The sequence below is a fragment of the Gavialis gangeticus genome, unplaced genomic scaffold (genome assembly GCF_001723915.1).
Source record: "Gavialis gangeticus isolate Ggan-Ray unplaced genomic scaffold, GavGan_comp1, whole genome shotgun sequence".
NCBI classification, from domain to species: domain Eukaryota; kingdom Metazoa; phylum Chordata; order Crocodylia; family Gavialidae; genus Gavialis; species Gavialis gangeticus.
The window spans coordinates 31390841-31408248 of record NW_017729031.1 but is presented as its reverse complement, the minus strand read 5'-3'; the positions used below and the strand labels follow the sequence as shown (position 1 = coordinate 31408248).

Here is a 17408-nt window from a genome sequence, read left to right as displayed (position 1 = left end):
CAGGTCACAAAGTCCCTGGATGAGGGTGTCAGGGTGGATGTTGTCTTCCTGGACTTCAAGAAGACCTTTGACACGGTTTCCCAGCACATTCTCTTAAAAAAGCTTTGTGACTGAGACACTGATGCCTACATGGTCAGATGGGTAGCAAATTGGCTAGATTGTCGCACCCAGAGAGTCGTGGTGGATGGGTCATTTTCGACCTGAGGGATGTGGGCAGTGGGGTCCCCCAGGGCTCGGTCCTGGGGCCTGTACTGTTCAACATCTTTATCAGCGATCTAAATGTGGGTGTGGAAAGCACGTTGTCCAAATTCGCTGAGGACACCAAGATGTGGGGAGAGGTAGGCACGCTGGACGGAAGGGACCGAATCCAGCTAGATCTAGACAGGTTATAGAGGTGGGCGGATGAGAATAGGATGGAGTTCAATGTAGACAAGTGCAAGGCGCTGCATCTAGGGAGAAGGAACCCGCAACACACCTATAGGCTGGGGAACACCCTTCTTGTCAACACAGAGGCAGAAAGGGATCTTGGAGTCATTGTTGACTCCAGATCAACATGAGCCACCAATGCAAGGACGCAGTCAGTAAGGCTTACCACACTATGTCAAGCATCTACAGATGCATCACAACCAGGTCCAGGGAAGTGATCTTTCCCCTCTATGCGGCATTGGTCAGGCCGCAGTTGGAGTACTGTGTCCAGTTCTGGGCTCCGCACTTCAAAAGGGATGTGGACAACATGGTCCAGAGGAGGGCCACTTGCATGGTGAAGGAGCAGCAAGGCAGGCCCTATGAGGAGAGGCTAAAGGGCCCGAACCAATTCAGTCTCCACAAGAGAGGGCTGAGAGGGGATCTGGTGGCCATTTACAAACTCACCAGGGGGGATCAGCAAGAACTGGGGGAGGCGCTGTTTCCCTGTGCACCACCCGGGGTTACTAGGAATAATAGCCACAAATTATTCAGGAGAAGGTTCATACTAGACACCAAGAGACATTACTTTACAGTTAGGGCTGCCAGGCTCTGAAATGGACTCCCAAGGGAGGCAGTGCTCTCTCCTACCTTGGGGGTCTTCAAGAGGAGGCTGGATAGATATTTGCCTGGGGTGATATGACCCTGGCACCCGTTCCTGCTGGGGGAAGGAGGTCGGTTGGACCTAATGATCTGTTTAGGTCCATTCTGACCCTAAGTACTTTGATACTATGACACTATTTTCCACCTGCTCTGGGGAAGAGTCAGGATCTTACAGCAGACTGTTGTCTGTGGCAGAAGCTGGAAAGTACAGATGTAAATGAGACAGGGGCAGGGAAAAGATGGCTGCATGGTTAAGGCAGTGGATCTGGTCTTGACACTGGAGACTTCAGCAGTCGGATCTGCAGAAAATTTGAGCACTTTGCGCTGCAGATGAAGCCAATGGGTGCCGTGCCATAAATGATTCCAAAGTCTCCAAAAATAGCCATTTGTCTCAATTCGAGCAAGCAAAATTAATAAACACTTTTCTTGTCACATCTCTCCTTTTCTGCATGTCAGTTCTCAAAGGGGATAATAAGACCCCTTTCTCTCTGAGAAAGTAAATTCATTAACATCTGCGAAGCATTCAGATACTAGAGGGACAAATGCTAGAGACAACTCATAAAGGAACGAACAGCTCTGTCTCCAGAGCAGAGTTCAAACAGAAATAAGGCACAGGGTTATGTGCTGAACCGTGGTCATGAAGCAAAATATTGAGAACCTGCTCACTGGATGACCTCTATCCATCCTGAACGCTGAAGCAGACGGGGCCCCATGGAGCAGCCTTACTTGCTTCTGCACATTCAGGTTTCATATAGAGCCGCGAGGGGATGAGACACCCCTCGTGGGACAGGATATTTGCAGTGCTAGACCTCTCCCAGCTTCTCATGTTTGAGCAGCGAGGATGGACTCCACAGAGATGCTGTAGTTATTAAACCCTAGCGAGTCTCCACTGAGCACATGCAAACTGCTACATTTCAATGTATAACTTGGTCGAATTTGGTCAGATTTCCCAAGGGGAAGCACAAGGCCCGTCCTTGACCCAGAGACTGCCCTCTCTGCCAAATTTCAAGTCTCTCTTCCAAAGCATGGAGGCACTACAGCGGGCAAAAAATAAATGTTGCAATTTTTAAAAAAAATATGTTCTCTTGGAAAAAGGTTAAACCTTTAGACTGATTTTTTTCCCTCAAAGCCAAGACCAGAACAAAACAGGAAAAAGAATCAGGCTAAGACAAATGAGATAACCGAATGGAAAATTTCAGCTCATACGGGTAAAATCTAGCAAAGTCACTAGCAACTGAAAATGGGATCTTATAACGGGAAGCGACTGTCAGCCTAAGAATAGCTCTGCCTATGAGTAAATATTCAGGGAAGCAGGAATTTAAACCTCTTACGTCCCAGGCAAGTGCCATAAACACTGGGTCAGTCAGGCAATCATGGTCTTTCTATAGCCTGAGGAATATGTCATTATTCAGCCAAAGAAAAAACACTCCTACAAGAAAGCCTGAGTGGGCCCCACCCTGAGCCACAATACCCAGAATGCTCAGCGGGGCGGTGGGAGATCCAGGTTCGAGCCCCTGCTCTGTTTGATTCAGCCCAAGGCTCTCAACAGGGCTCTCCAACATGTGGATGTGAATGCTCTTGGTGACCAAACTACTGTTCAGGGCTTCCTCTCAGTGATGGTTTCCATCCCTCGGCTGAAAAACGTTTCTTGTCAATAACCTTGTTGAAACAGGCATCTTCCCCCAAAATGTCTCCGTTCTGATGAATCAGCATCACCCCACAACCCAGTAAGGTTTTTTTCTGTTCCTGACCACTTTACTTGATACTCCCACTACCGCAGACAAATGCACTGCCTGGAAGACAAATGCAGCCGTGAATCTATTTTCCTCCGCAGGTTGTGACTCTTTAAAGACATAGACTGTTTCTGCCTTGTGCAGTCTGTTGCTTGGGACCTACCCTGAAGTCTCAGTTTTACCCTAAATATGCAAGAGTCTTCACCCACCCTGGGATGCGACTAAATCTTGCAGCATAGGAATTAATATTTATGGCTTGCATTCTCCCTGCAGTAAAGCACATGAGCAAAAGGTAACATGGGCAGGAAACTTCTCTAGCAACTTGAAATAAAAAACTTTTGTATCTCACTTGGAGATCAGTTATGCCAGTTGTCAATTATGAGATGCCTCTGGTACCAATAGCTGCTAAAACAAATTAAAAAATATACACACACGTATGCGCGCACACGCACATACATATATGTGTGCGTGTGTGTGTATACATACATACACATATATATATGTATGTGTATACACACACACATATAATTTATGTGTGTGTATATCTATCTATATATAGATAGATATACACACACATTATTCCATAGGACACTGGAATCAAATGGAAAGACTCTAGCAACATTTTCAATATACATCGACACACTGTTAGTATTTACATGTGATCAGCTGCAGTACCCAGAAGCCTTATCTGACCATGGGGCCTCTCTGTGCTAGTCCTTGTATACCCAAATTATGAGACAGCCCCTGCCCCAAAGAGCTTGCCACCCTGGGCCTCCACTGCGCGTGCACACACACTTACAAGAGACACTTGACTTTGTTGCTCTCAACAGTTCCATGACTTGTTCAGGACTTACTGAGCAGGACAAAGAATAGAGAAATTCAGTGTTATCATACCTACTTTTATAGACAGTTAACAAAGGTAAGGAGATATAAAGGCAGTTCCCCAAGGTCCTGTAGGAAGGGCATTCCTGGGAAGTGTATGTGTAGCTCCTGCGTTCCCGTCCTCTGCCTCACTACAAGACCACCAGGCCGTCCTGGAGTCATTCCACTCTCCTTTCCTGTTAAACTACCTATTGACTCTGCATAACAGAAAAGAGCAGAAGTGAGAGCATTGGAAGAAACGTTGTCTGGTAAATGAAGTGAAATGGTGGGGATGAAAGCTGTTATGATTAACCAGAAATGGCACCTACCACTTGATTTCCTAGAGCTGGCTTCTCAGCCTTTCCCTAGGTGGCAGCAACAAATACATTCAAAAGAAAACATCACAACACTTTCAGCTCTTAAAACATGGACGACTGAAGAATCTTCTCTATCTCTATCCCCTATATCAAATGGTCAAAAACTTAATATTTTTTTTCTATGCATAGAAAAGCATACATAGATATGCGCTCAAGCCACCCAACTGTGATGGCCTGCATCTTGGTAGGCACGCTGGGGACTGAACCAAAGCTTTCCAGACCTAAAAGCACAAGCTATAAGAATTTCCCATTGCAGGCTGTAAGGACTTCTCGCACAGAGGTGGCAACCTACAGTGACAGCCAGAAAGGAAAAGGCAGCAGTGACAACAGACCACTGCTAAGAGGATGGAAACTTCAGGGAAGGATGAAAACTTAAGTTACTGCTTCTCCTTTTGGTCAAGCATCACATTTCTTGCAGCCTTCCAAATAAGTATTTGAAAGATAGGAAGAGTCAGGCTAAGTTTGGTGACACACAGAATCTAGGCTGGGGAACAGCATCCATGACAATGACAAAGCTGTTTGAGCAACATTTTTTATCACTTATTTTCTCATTAAAAATGACCAGCTGGTTTGATGGAAAACCCCTTGTTCAGCTTCCAAGTCATACAGAGATCGCCCTGTCATTAATTCTTCTCTCCCAGTGTCCCTTAAGAAATCTGGAGAGATTCACAGAGACTTTGCCAATTAAAGAAGAGAAGACCAAGCATAGATCAACATACCTGGAGCTTCAATAACTCAAAGGAACATAATATGGGAGACGATTATTGTAAATATTTTCTTTTAGGAGACAAGGTATGTGAGGCAAGCAGTTCAACCCAGTTCTGATAACACAGTGCAACACATGAAGACAAACCAGGTACTAAAGAGATTTAGCATAGCACAGAAATACAGCATCTTGCAGCCTGACTTGGTACTACTGAAGGAAAAGAGAATTTTAGTATTGACTTCAGTGAGAGGCAGGCAGAGACAGTAAGTGCTCTTAGCTTTTATTGTCTTCATATTCCACTCAGCCTGGGAGGGTCTGAGCCCCAAAACTGCCACCCCCCCCGCCATCAACTGCAACAATACAGGATCAGGCACTAAGACGCTATGGTCAAGCTTTCAGAAATGAAGGCCTAAAGCTAGGTGCTAAATATTTATTTAGATCCTGAGTAAGGGAGCTTGATTTTCAACACTGCTGAGCATTCAGCAGCTGTCAGTGCCTTCAGTGGGGGCAGCTCAGTATTCGGCCCCTCTGGATATCATGTCTCTTCTGAAGTCTCCGTGTGGGTTCTGGAGCCCAGCTTTGAGACCAAAAGCTTCCCCCTCTATCTCTGTTCCATCCCACCGTTCCCCCACGCTTAGACTGGGCATTTAAAGTTTGCAACCTTACTCCAGTTCAGGCTCATGTTGCAAAAAAACGTACCCATGGAGATGCTTTCATTTGTCTCCATGAGATACGATTAATAAACGCCACTTTCCTCTTCCATCAACATGCAGCTATGTAGGCTGGACTGTAAGCATAGTCCATGGAAAATACTGTTCTTTGCCAATATTAACTCAGTTGGGAATGTCAGTATAGTGTAAACTATAAAGTAACCCAGCAAAGTCGAACAGCATACCTGGCATAAGTGAGATAGTGCTGAACTGGGCACTTGGGAGAAACGACTTGCATAATAAATTAATATTTCTTTACTGCTTTATATATACAGTAGCTGAGTTCTCTTTTATGCACTGAGCCACTGATTAAAGACTCAACAAGCTGGGTCCCTTTTGTGACATTTCAATTCAGCCAGTTTGTATTTATTAGGCTAATTTTCAGGGGCACAAAGTCATTCTCCATTGTGCCTAGTCCAATGAGCCAGCTCACATCACCCAGAGCCATAGGGAACTTCAGATCCAGAGCTGAACAATGGAGCTCAGGATCTAAGGAGGAAGATTTCAGCAGCAGCTGGAGGCAAATCCAATGCTCTCCTCTGTTGGGGAAGGGGTCTCCCAGGCAACGGGACTGATCTTCTAGAGAGTTGGGGCATGTGTAGACGAAATGGGGGTTTACTTCACCCTAAATTGAAGCAGTGGTTTTTTTAAAATACTAATTCAATTTAGGGCAAAGTAAACCCCTGTGTTGTGTACACCCATGTCTTACCTGCCTTTCCGGCGGTGGGGTGGGGAGAGGAGGGCAAGCTGCCGGTGGGCGGAGCGGTCCCTGGACTGTGGCGGGAGGCTGGTACTTCCCTCCGCGGCAGCGGTGGCCCCCACCACCAGACAGTACCTGCCCACAGACGCGTGGCTTGGGCAGTCCTGGGGGCACCGCAGCTATGGAGAGAAAGAACGGGGCCCCACGCAGCTCATACATGCAGGCAGCTCTTGCAGGTAGGATAAAGCTCACAGCTTTTTTTTTTCCTTGGGTGGAACCTGCCTTCCCGGGCTGCTGCCAGGCTGCCTGCACGGCTTCCTGCACAGGCGCTGAGCTGCATGGGACCCAGTGCTTCACTCCGCAGCTGTAGGGCAGCAAACTAAAACTCCTCAGAGGTGTTTTAGTTTGCTGCTCCCCAAAGTCATTTAAGGTGCATTATGCTCCTGAATGTGCTACAGCAGCTGGAATTAATGTGCAATATGCCGCTGAAGTGTGCAAACACCAACGCCATTAAAGCATTTAACCCGCTTTAAAGTGTCATGCACATATGTCCCGCGAATGCTTTGCACTTAAGTGCGTGGAAAGCATGCCTGCCCTATGCATGGCAGTGTACACGGAGTGGGGTACAGACATGCTGGGAAAGAAAGAATGCACATCTAACCCTTTGGGGAAGCAAGGAAAAGCCTTACAGTGGCGTAAGCCTGCTTTCCCTCTCCAACCCCAGCACAGTGCCTCAGCCCAGATGCTTAGGCTGAGTGCTGGCTTTGCAAAACTCTACATCCATTTCCTCTACACAGGTCTCTATTCTGACATTTTTATCCTTCCTTTGCAACAGAGCTTTCCTATTGCTTGCAGGAGGAAATCACCAGGCCCTGAAGCACCGAAGTGCCCTGCAGAAGATTTCCCTGATCTATGAGTCTTTGATTGCCTGTGGTGAAAAGGACGTCTCAGACCTGATTATTTTCTCCCTCCTCTCAAGGAGGGGAATAAGTCATTGATTATAACTGGGCAAATTGTATATTGAGGAAAAAGATCTTGAAAAAAATATCACTTAACTGAGGGAGCAGAAGGATTTCATTTTATAAGGGAGAAATATGCACAAATGGCTCGTACTTGTAACTTGCAGAAGCCATCGTTCCCTCTTGATAAGGAATGGAAAACAGTGAATAAACTGAAGTGCTTTATGATTTGATTATACACCAGCCCAAACAGTCATGTCAAGTCTAGTTCTTCAGGGTGACGTTTACCTAAAATGGCGCCAACATACTTGGATCTTCTGACAAGGCTGTTTATTGAAGGGCAAGTAACAAAACCATGTGCTAATTGCTTGGCCATTGACTCCTAATTTTTCCATAGTAATTAAAGTGCTCCAAGTGCTCCTTGCTACAGGGATAAATAAGTAGCATGATAAAAAGACCATGACCCATTTACATTTACGACATGCTCTTTCAATGATGCCGCTCAGCGTGGTATCTGAGAGACACTGATGTTGAGAAATCAGATCTGGAAAGATAGCAGAACAGCCGTCCAGAAGATTTGTTCTGGACAGTGTCAGCGGTGATGTTATATTAACAAATGTCAGCAAGAGAAAGCATTGCTCTGCCGACTTGTGTTTGACATGAAATTAAACAGATTTTATGTAGTAGCAGATACAAAGATTTATATCACAAGACAACAGATACTGCTCATTCCAAAAAAAAAAAAAAATCAATACACTAACACTATTTTCTCTGAGATATCCTGAAGCATTTCTCACTTAGCAGAGAAAGAAGCTGCATTTGATAAGATTAACTGTGTTAGAGACCTCTTTCAGCATGTGTTATTTAAGTGGATACAGCACAGATGCAACTGGGATGGGGAAATCCAATATATCCCTGAGACTTTTTCTCCATCTCTGATGGCCCGAGTTCATCACCTTTACTTTGAGGCAAGAAATCTTGTGAGCAATGTCTTTGCTGGACCACCTGTACTGCTGGTATAGACAGAGGTAATGTCACCGTACCCTAAGCCTGGGGAAGGGTACAGCGATAACAAAGCTTTCCTATGGCCACACCAACCATAGCTGCTCCAATAAAAGAGACCATTCACAAGAATTCGTGTTTCTTGCATATCTCCTGGACCACCACGGCAACAACATCACCTCGACATTACCTTTCCTTAATATTCAGTGCCTACACAATGCAGTAGGCATTTCTTGCAAGACATGCAGAGGTTTTTAACCCTTCCACTATATACCTTGATTCCGATTCAGGCAGGATGAATTTCTAGACTATTTCAGAGCTTACATGTCTGCTGAGTAGTTGTAACCTGGATGCAGTTCCTACCAAAACAAAGCTGTGCTGCACTAAGTACTGGTAAAAACCTTGCAAAAGCTTCCAACATCACCCGCTTTTTTCGTTGCTCTTTTGGTGCTTAAGAAGTAAATGTTTTCCAAAAACAAATGTGCTTAGGCCTGTAAATCTACTCTGGCACAAGGGATACATTTCATGACTTTTTAGCAAGTTAACTTTGAAAAGCCAGTCTGAAAGAGCAGAAGGTGCGCAAGGCTGGGTGTTAGGAAACAGATGCTCTAATCCTACCTTTGTCATGACTGTGTGGCCCTGGGCAAGTTAGACTAAAGATTGCGCTACAGAAACTGTACACTACCCGAGATCATGGAAAGGGCCTAAATACAGAGTGCATCTCTGAAATGTAGTCTCTTGTAACTTATCTACTTGAGGACTATAAAGCACTAGTCACTCTTGATAATCTTGGCCTTAAACTTCTGCCTCAGTTTCCAAAGCAGAGAGAGGGGACTACACTATCCCTTTAATTAGTGTCTATTGTACAGTGAGGGAGAGACTTTGCTTTTTTAAGTGAACCAAGGGATCTGGATAACCTTTCATTTTTAAAGGAACCTGGAGCCACATCCTATTCTACCTATTAAGTATTTGAGCAGCACTTAAGTATCTGATTAAGACCCTATTGTACCTTGCTCCATAATTTAAAATCTCACAAGTAAAAATGAATCCTGCTTCAGAACAAAACAGTTTGGATCTCTGTTCCAAATCTTTTCTCTAAAGCTTTTTAAAGATACTCTCATTTTTATCTAATTTTCTTCAATTTTCTCTTTTGACTTCGGGCTTTTGAACAAAGATACTGGATTGAGCTCTAATTTTAGATAGCTAGATAGATATCTAGATATGCCTACATTGCCTTCAGTGGAAATTGTACCTTCTTCTAGGTAATACGGTAACTATGGAAATACAGAAAATTCCGTTGCATGTGGGTATTTTTAAAAAGGCAGAAAGAATATATACAGTCTCTGCTACCTGTTGCAGCTGTAATGTAATACAGGCGTAGGGCCACAAGACCAGCTGTTAAATCAAATGCTGCTCAAATCACCAAATGGGGTATTTCTGCTTTTATCCCTCTGGTTGACTTTGGTGGGCAGAACCAGGCCGCATATCATTCTTGTGATGAGACTGGCAAGCCTCTGACTGCTTGCTCAGCTATCTCCATAGCTAGAGATTGATGCACCTAGACTATAATGCTCTCACTTATAAGTTGCTCTTTTCATCTTAGAGTTAACATCTAGAGTTTGCAGAATGGTCACAAGACTCAAAACTCCTTTGGACTTAGGGATGCTGCACGTTTTAAAAAACAAACCAGGTTTGTCAAGAAGTTTCTGAAGGCTGTTGCAACTTTGGAGCCTGTGGGCTCAAGTTTCAAGAAGGGGGACAATTTATAGATTCAGTGGACAAAGTGTGCAGTTTCATATTATTTTAAGACGAAACCAAGTGAAATTTGGTGGTTTCAGCTGAGTTTTGCTTTGCGGCCTGTTTAAACCCAAAACCTCATGGGGAACCTCTAGAGGAAAAAGAGGGGAAAAAGGGCAGAGACAAAGACTAAATAAAATATTTTTATGAATGCCAGCATAACAAAGCTACAGGTTTTTTTATTACTATGGAGAAAGAGTGTGCCATTCCTGAACTGCATTTGCCAAAGATATAGTACAGATGTAAATATACATAGAAAACCCACTCAGCAATACGACAAGGTATTTGTTAGGTTGAAATATGGCCTTTCAGATAAAATGTGCAAGTTGGCCAAATTTTCTTTTTAAATAACATTTTGGCTTTTTATTAGTTTAAATAGATTTGCAAGCAAAAGTATTGTCAGGCAATGTAAACACCAGAGCTAAACCAAAAATACAACTGCAAGCAGGCAGAGGGATTTGTGGTTAATGGGGGCTGAGGATGTAACATAGACTGGAGAAACTGGAGCACAATTTAACCCATGCTTTAAGGTAAGTGGGTATTTTATGGTTGTTCTCAAGAGATGCCCGCACTTGGGAAAGATGAGATCCCTGAAGAGGGACACACACATCTAAGTGGCTAACTCCGTTCTTTGGCAGATAACAATTCTTAAGCAGAATATTGGCAGCAGAGGGAGATTGCAGCGTGTATGTAACGAGGTAAGGGCTCCTGCTTCAGTTATCTACATGTTGCTTCTTGCAAAAACAGGCTCCCAAAACAGCCCCTGGGAGACTTGAATCTGAGATGGTCAAAGGTGCTTAAGGAATCTGGAAACCCAATTCTTATTAAAATGAGTGTGAATTGGGTATTCAAACCCCCTTTGTAATAGGCCACAAAGCAGGCCGGAAGCAGGAGGAATTAAAAGCCTGAAGGTCTAAAGTTCTGCTCAAGAACGTCCCGAGATGGATAGAAACAGCATGAACTGCCACAGTAGATAAAAGCATGTAGGAAGGTAATACCAAACCTTAAACAATAGATGCATAGGAGAATAAGTCCTTTGATCAGTAAATTGGAAAGATGCAAGACACAAAATGTGATCAATCATTAGGAAAGCACGTAGGATGGTACAACGAAAGCCTGGTACAACAGATATGGAAAGGTATGTAGGAATCTAGTAATAATAACGATCGTTCATCAGCAAATCATCAAACTGTAAGATGCACTGATGTGGGCTTGATGCAAGTAGTTCTAATGCATAAAAAGAATGGAATAGAAATACACTTTGGATCTGGGGGAACTGTACACAGCTCTGGCATGGAGCTTGGGATTACAGCCTGGCTCACTGGCACTGGCTTGGGGCAATGACTCGTGGCTGAGCGGCAGCAGTGCCCTGAGCTCTCCTCTTGCTCTGCTTGCTGAGGGTATGCGGGAGCTCCCTGTCCCTGGTCCTGGCACTGCTCAGCTCCCAGCTCCCCCCAGGAATCAGGAGCTGAACACTGCCGGTATGGGGGAGCCCTCTGACCCTGTAGCACCGGGCTGGGGACAGAGCTTCCCTGTCTCCTCAGCCCTGCTGATGCCCATGCTACACATGCCCCAGTTGCTTCCTGCTTCCTGCCCATGCCTGGGGGGAGCTCGAAGCTGAGGAGCACTGGGACTGGGGGGAGCTGTGGTGGGGGCTAAGCAGCGCTGGGACTGGGAGGAGCTGTGTGTGTGGGGGGGAAGCAGCACCAGGGGTTTCCTGGTGCTGCTTCCCTCCCTGCCTTTTCCTCTCCCCCCCTCCATCCCCCCAGTCCCTTAGTTGCATCAACTTAGTTGATGCAAATCAGTGTAGCTCCCGTGAAGGTAAAAGAGCTGTTTGGATTTGTACCAGCCAAGGATGTGAGTTTTAAAATGCAATTCTGAAGTTGCTTTGGCAGCTCTAGTCAGAGGCTGGAAGAAGCAGAAGAATAAGTCTTTGAAGATAGGGAGCACTGACAGAAGATACATAGGATTCCTGCACGATGTGCATTGTTACTAAATGGTTGCATCATATACCCAGACTTGTTACAAATCAAGAGCCTTCTGGCTACTGTTCAAGACTATGTTATGGAGCATCATCAAACTGTATTGGGAACATTTACAACATGTTTTAAATATGTCACACAAGAGAAGCAGATGACATCTTATTTTAAATAGACAATGAAACTATTTTGTGCTTCCATTAAAAGGCGCTAGACACAGTCAGGTCTTGAAAAGGAAGGCATGCTTTTTCCATTAAGAGAGTTTTCTTTCCACATCTTCTTAGGAGGTACTGTACTAGACAATTTAGGTTACCTTCAAGAAGCACGGTTTGATTTCAGGGACCTATTTGTACACCATGCTATTCTTCCTTTCCAATGCAACCGTGCAATTTGGAATTTATAAACAGTGACATTACTGCTCTGGGTTTAATGTTTCATTTAAAAAAGCACTTTTTCTCTCAGCTCAGCAGGCACATGCAGAGTTGTAAGTGTGCTGTAACTTCAGAGAGGTTTAATGCGTCTTACTGGCATAACCTGGGATTCTTCCATTTTATGGCTAGGGACAAGTTATTTAACTAACATCACAATCAGCCAGACTATTTTAAGTTAAAAAGCACACAGACCCCATAATACACTCCCTACCCCCACAGGGAATGAAGAGAGAAGACTATACTATCGCCAGCATTTTAAATCCAGAGGTAAGGACACCCAGGTCACCTTCTCTTATCCACGCAGGATGTAGTGCAACTTGAACAAGCAAGGACAAAAAACTGCTCAAGAATTTCCACATACATTTTGGAAGACAATTGGAAAATAAGTTGTGTCATGAGTTTACTGCATCCTTATGGGAACTGAGAATTTAGCGGGATAGGTCTGGACTATAAGTTTCTCCTCCTCCTCCTATTCCCTTCCCTCCCCTCCCAAGGCTCAATTCGCATGACCTGTATGGAAAGGTTAAAGAAACAACACAAGCTGCCTGCCCAGTTCCTACGCCTGCCAGCAGAAGGGAAGTAACACAAGGTCCCAAAACACTGTTATGATTGCAGTGAAAAGGAAGCAATTAAGTCACTACCACTTACTCTCTGTTGCCAATACAAGGGGAAGTGAGCTCTTTGGCTTTTTTGTCTTCTTCTCAGTTGGCTTTGGGGTCTTTGTAGGTGAAGGCTCTGAAAATAAAAATAACAACAACAAAATCTTAATTTGATTTGAAAATGAGCAAGTGGAAAGGCCCCCTCCTCAATTACCACTCATTTCTGTTGGGTCTTTATGTAAAGCTAGAGAAAATCATTGGCTTGTACATTATTAGGCAGGATTAACTGCACACAGTTGCTGCACAATGCCAGAGGACAGAAGAAGAGAAGGACGAGGGAGGCAGCTGCACATGGGAGCTGAGGAAGCAGATACAATCACTTGTGCTACCAAAACTGACAGGCCTATTTTGACTGAGCTGATTCAAGAGGACTAATCCTGAGCTGCTTTCTGCGCATCCCAGGAAGAGAGGTGCAAGGGAGGCCTTTAACCACTTATGTGCCAAAAAGGATCACTTCCAACGTGGGATTCTTATATCCCATTTTCTACCTGATCTATCTGGCCAACATCTTTTCCACCGACAGAAAATGCAGTTTTGAAAGTAATTGGCCTTTAACAGAACACAAAGATACAAGTTTCTTGGAGGAAACTTTTATACCTAGTAGATCTGCTTTGATAGAGATGACACAAGTGGCACAATGGAGTGCGTTTGGTGTGTCAGTGTTTTCGGTTGGTTTGCAAGACTCCTCACCCCATACCTACCAAATCCTCAGCCCTGAAGGCTCCTTTTGGCACCTGAACATGAACGTTGCCTCTATTAATAGAGGAATGAAGGACTAAAAGGGATCTGCTGGTCACCTAGTCAGGTCCATTGCAATGACAGGCAACCATGTCAGATAGTGGAGATCCTCACATTTCATCTTAAAACCATCTGTGTGTCTGCCCCCACAACTGCTCCTAAGCCAAATAAAGGGTCTCTGGGCCAAATTATGTCCTCAGAAATGCTTCCAACTCCCACACTACTCCCATATTACCCCTTCAGTGAGGTGCAGTACTACTGTCTTTGTTTGCTTTGGAATTTAGTGATTTAAGTGAGGCAAAAGGAAACAGAAGTATCCAGCATGCTCCCTTGTAGATGTTTTGGCCCTGCTGGACAGACAAGAACAAGATATAATATAAACTTAGTTTTAGCCAGTCAAATCAGGAGCTGGGACTCTAGAAACACAGAGGAAGCCCATGTGCTGAGTAGGAAGGTGCTATTTTTAGTCCCGTTTCAGATCAGAACTGTAATTTAAAGAGTTTCCAGTCTGTTCTCTGGGGACAGTGATGGCCCCAGGGGATTACTAAGAGCAGGGTTTTGCTCTGGTGTCCCCTTTCCCAAATCTCTAGTTTTCAGCAATAATTTACAGTGTGCTCTGCAGTAGTTGGCAGCCCTAGGTGGGAGTGAGTGCCAGCTTTGAGGCAGGAGTATGGTCACTGTAACATCCAACATTATAGGAGCAAGTGCTGAGCACAAGGGGTGGCAGTGCTAGACAGCTGCAGTGATGCCTCTCCTGTCATCAGGCCTTGAATTAATATGTCTTTTGCCATGTACTGACAACCTCACAGGATCCAAGACACTGCAGTCCTAAGGCTGTTCCCAGCCTTCCAGGTAGTGTGTTGCCAGCAAGAAATTTAGCCAGGGAAGTAAAACCATGGGAGTGGCAAGAATACAACTTCATGAGTGGTAAGGAAATAAGGAGGGAGATCAGGCAGGAAAAAGGTACAGAGAAGCCTGGCACTGAGGAGATGCAAAGGTTGATTTAGGGAACTACTGCGTGCTGAGCCCTTTGAAATCCAGTCCTTTATTATTAAACTGCAGGGGAATCATACGGGGGGAAAAAGGGCTGGAAGGGATCTCAGCTGGTCCACCACCACCTCAAGGCAGGATTATGCTTACCTAAACCACATAGATATAGGAAGCTTGATCCAGAATCTGAACTTATTCTCTAGACAGTCTTTCTTATGAACCATACACCTAGCAGAATCTTGTTCATAAGGTTTAAAGACATAATGTAGTAAAAAAATTAAGCCATGATGCTAATTAAAAGGGCTCCATAAAATCTTAATTTATTAAGATAATAGCATATTTGTCTACATTGGTCATTATTACTTGAATCAACTTTTGGGGCTATCCAAGTTCCTACCTATTTTAAGTACAGGAAGACAAATTTCACTGGATTTTATTTTTTTTCATTGCAAAATACTGTGTTATTCAAGAAAAATCTATTCTGCTCCCAAGCTGAGGCTAAGTTAATAATTAGCATTTGTTCTACTGGTTTAGTTTGGATACATACACTAGTTTATTGTGGATTAATGTATTGCATTTTGAAAGGTGACCTGTATTTTATCAGCCTTGCAGCATTCTGCTCGACCAGGGCAGGAAATATTGACAGGTGAAACAGTATCATTAGCATCATCACCTTGAATGTTGACAACTAAAATTCATGCCTTGGCTGCTATATTGTGAATGAGCGTCTCGTCACTGTGCTTTTACTTCTGCTCAGGGCTGCTTTTCTCTAAACACCTTCTGATTTGCGGATGTCAAAAAGAATTAGGAAAAAAACAAACAAAGAAAAGATAACTTATCAGAGATCATGCTGAACAGAACCAGCCATGACTGTAGACTGAGGACTACCCTTTGCATAGATCTGAGGGAGAGCAGTAGACAGATCTCCTATACATACTTCTTACACACACTGAAAGAATGCAAAGAGCTCAGACACTGAAATCCTCAGTAGATTTAGTGACACTAACTGCTCTAAACCATTTTAGAAACTCAGTGGGCAACAGTACAAAAGGATGACACCACAAGGCAGTCACAGCATGCAGCTCCATGCTGGTTCCCTGCTCAGGCGCCTTACAGTGGAGATTAAGTTCCCATTTTCATGGAAAGAATGTAAGTGTGTGAGGGAAGCAGGAAGCTATTTTCTACAGCTTTCTATCCAAGGAACGAAGTTGGGAAAGAACAGCCATGGAAAGAGGGAGAGGGAAGACATTGCAATGGAGGAGTTTTCCCATTAGGCAAAGGACTTACCATCCACCAACACACTGCAAACACATTCAACTCTTCCAGCTGCATTCTCGGCGATGCATTTGTATTGGCCTTCGTCTTCGGGCAATGCCTTCTCAATGGTGAGTGAACACAGGGACTCTAACACAAAGGAGAGAAGAGGAAGGTCAAAGAGGTGTTGTTTTCAATCCCATGAAAGCATGGCATTGTTGACAGCAATGGGCAACACTGGGTGGATCTACATGTACAATGAATGCAACAATGCTTTCAATGAATACAATGGAGCAGTTTGTCCCAGAATACACTGCTCCTAGTTGCAGTGCCTGGTACTTGTGTAGATGGTGATGCTTTACTGTGAAGCTAATCAGTCACCTCCATATTACGGCGCACATGTAGATGCACCCACTGAGTCCTACTGAAGATCACAACTTCTTTATTGCTGCTGTGTCTAAAGACAGAAAGGAACAACATTTCCTGGAGCCCAACTCTCAACTTCATGATGGTTCACGACACCTCTATAGGAAGGTTAAAAGGAAATAAATAAATGTACCTAAGAGAGGCTGTTTAAATTAGGGCAGCACCCCTGCACCTAAAATAAACAGCTGGTAGAGATCAGAGCCTTTTCTGTATTATAGCAGTGTCTGACTGAGACTGGGTTCTCACTGTGCTAGGTCCTGTACCAACACAGCAAAGATTTCCTGAGAGCTCATAATCTGAGACTGAACTAACAGGATCTCTGCAAAATGTTCAGGGGTAACCTGTTCATTTGGTTCCACATGTCTAATGCTCATGTTGGCATCAAGGATGAAAATGGTTAACTCTAGCTGCGTGTGTAATTTGAAAAGGCAGCTACTTTCAGTTTGATGACATGGCTCACAGAACAAACGTAACACTAAGGATCATCTATTCCACCTATTAGGCACCGGTGGACTGAGGCAACTTAACCATGGTTTTATTCCACCCTCTTCAAATCCTGAAAATGTATTCATACATCTATTTTTTTTATGCACACTATCATCTCACCCTTAAGACTGAGTCACTAAACAGGACTTTCCCTCACCTTTTGCATTAACAGTTTTTCAGGGACTCAAGCTGGGAAGAAAAGAACTGCACTGGTGCCTAAATCCACTTATATGGACTCTTCTATTCCACTTAAGTGGAACATAAAATTCCTAATAGGACCTAATTCTCAAAAGCAGTCCACCAAATCAGTGGTATGAAAGCAGCACACCAAGTCCTAGTTCTGGAAAATGTTCAAGGATTGGGTTTCATGAGTTTGCAGAGACAGGATGCAGGATTCATCCTGCTTGGCTGTGGCCGTGGAAACCTTACCCAAGGGAGATAGATTTCCTTTTTCTAAGCGTGGGCTACAGTTCTGAGAGCCAAGGCAGGGCCTGTTCCCACTAGCTGGGGCCACAGCAATGGCTCACTCAGTCCA

The 17408-nt window shown here is 44.2% G+C and overlaps 1 protein-coding gene across 3 annotated transcripts in view; it reads right to left on the bottom strand.

The window, feature by feature from the left end:
• The window catches only part of MYLK (myosin light chain kinase), a 286443-nt gene that overhangs the window by 104554 nt on the left and 164481 nt on the right, over positions 1-17408 (bottom strand). For all 3 annotated transcript variants that reach the window (XM_019522572.1, XM_019522573.1, XM_019522574.1), the window contains 2 exons: positions 15995-16111; positions 12969-13055 (listed from right to left, as the gene is read on the bottom strand). In XM_019522572.1, coding sequence (XP_019378117.1) covers positions 12969-13055; positions 15995-16111 — 204 coding nt within the window. The remainder of the gene's footprint in view (positions 1-12968; positions 13056-15994; positions 16112-17408) is intronic.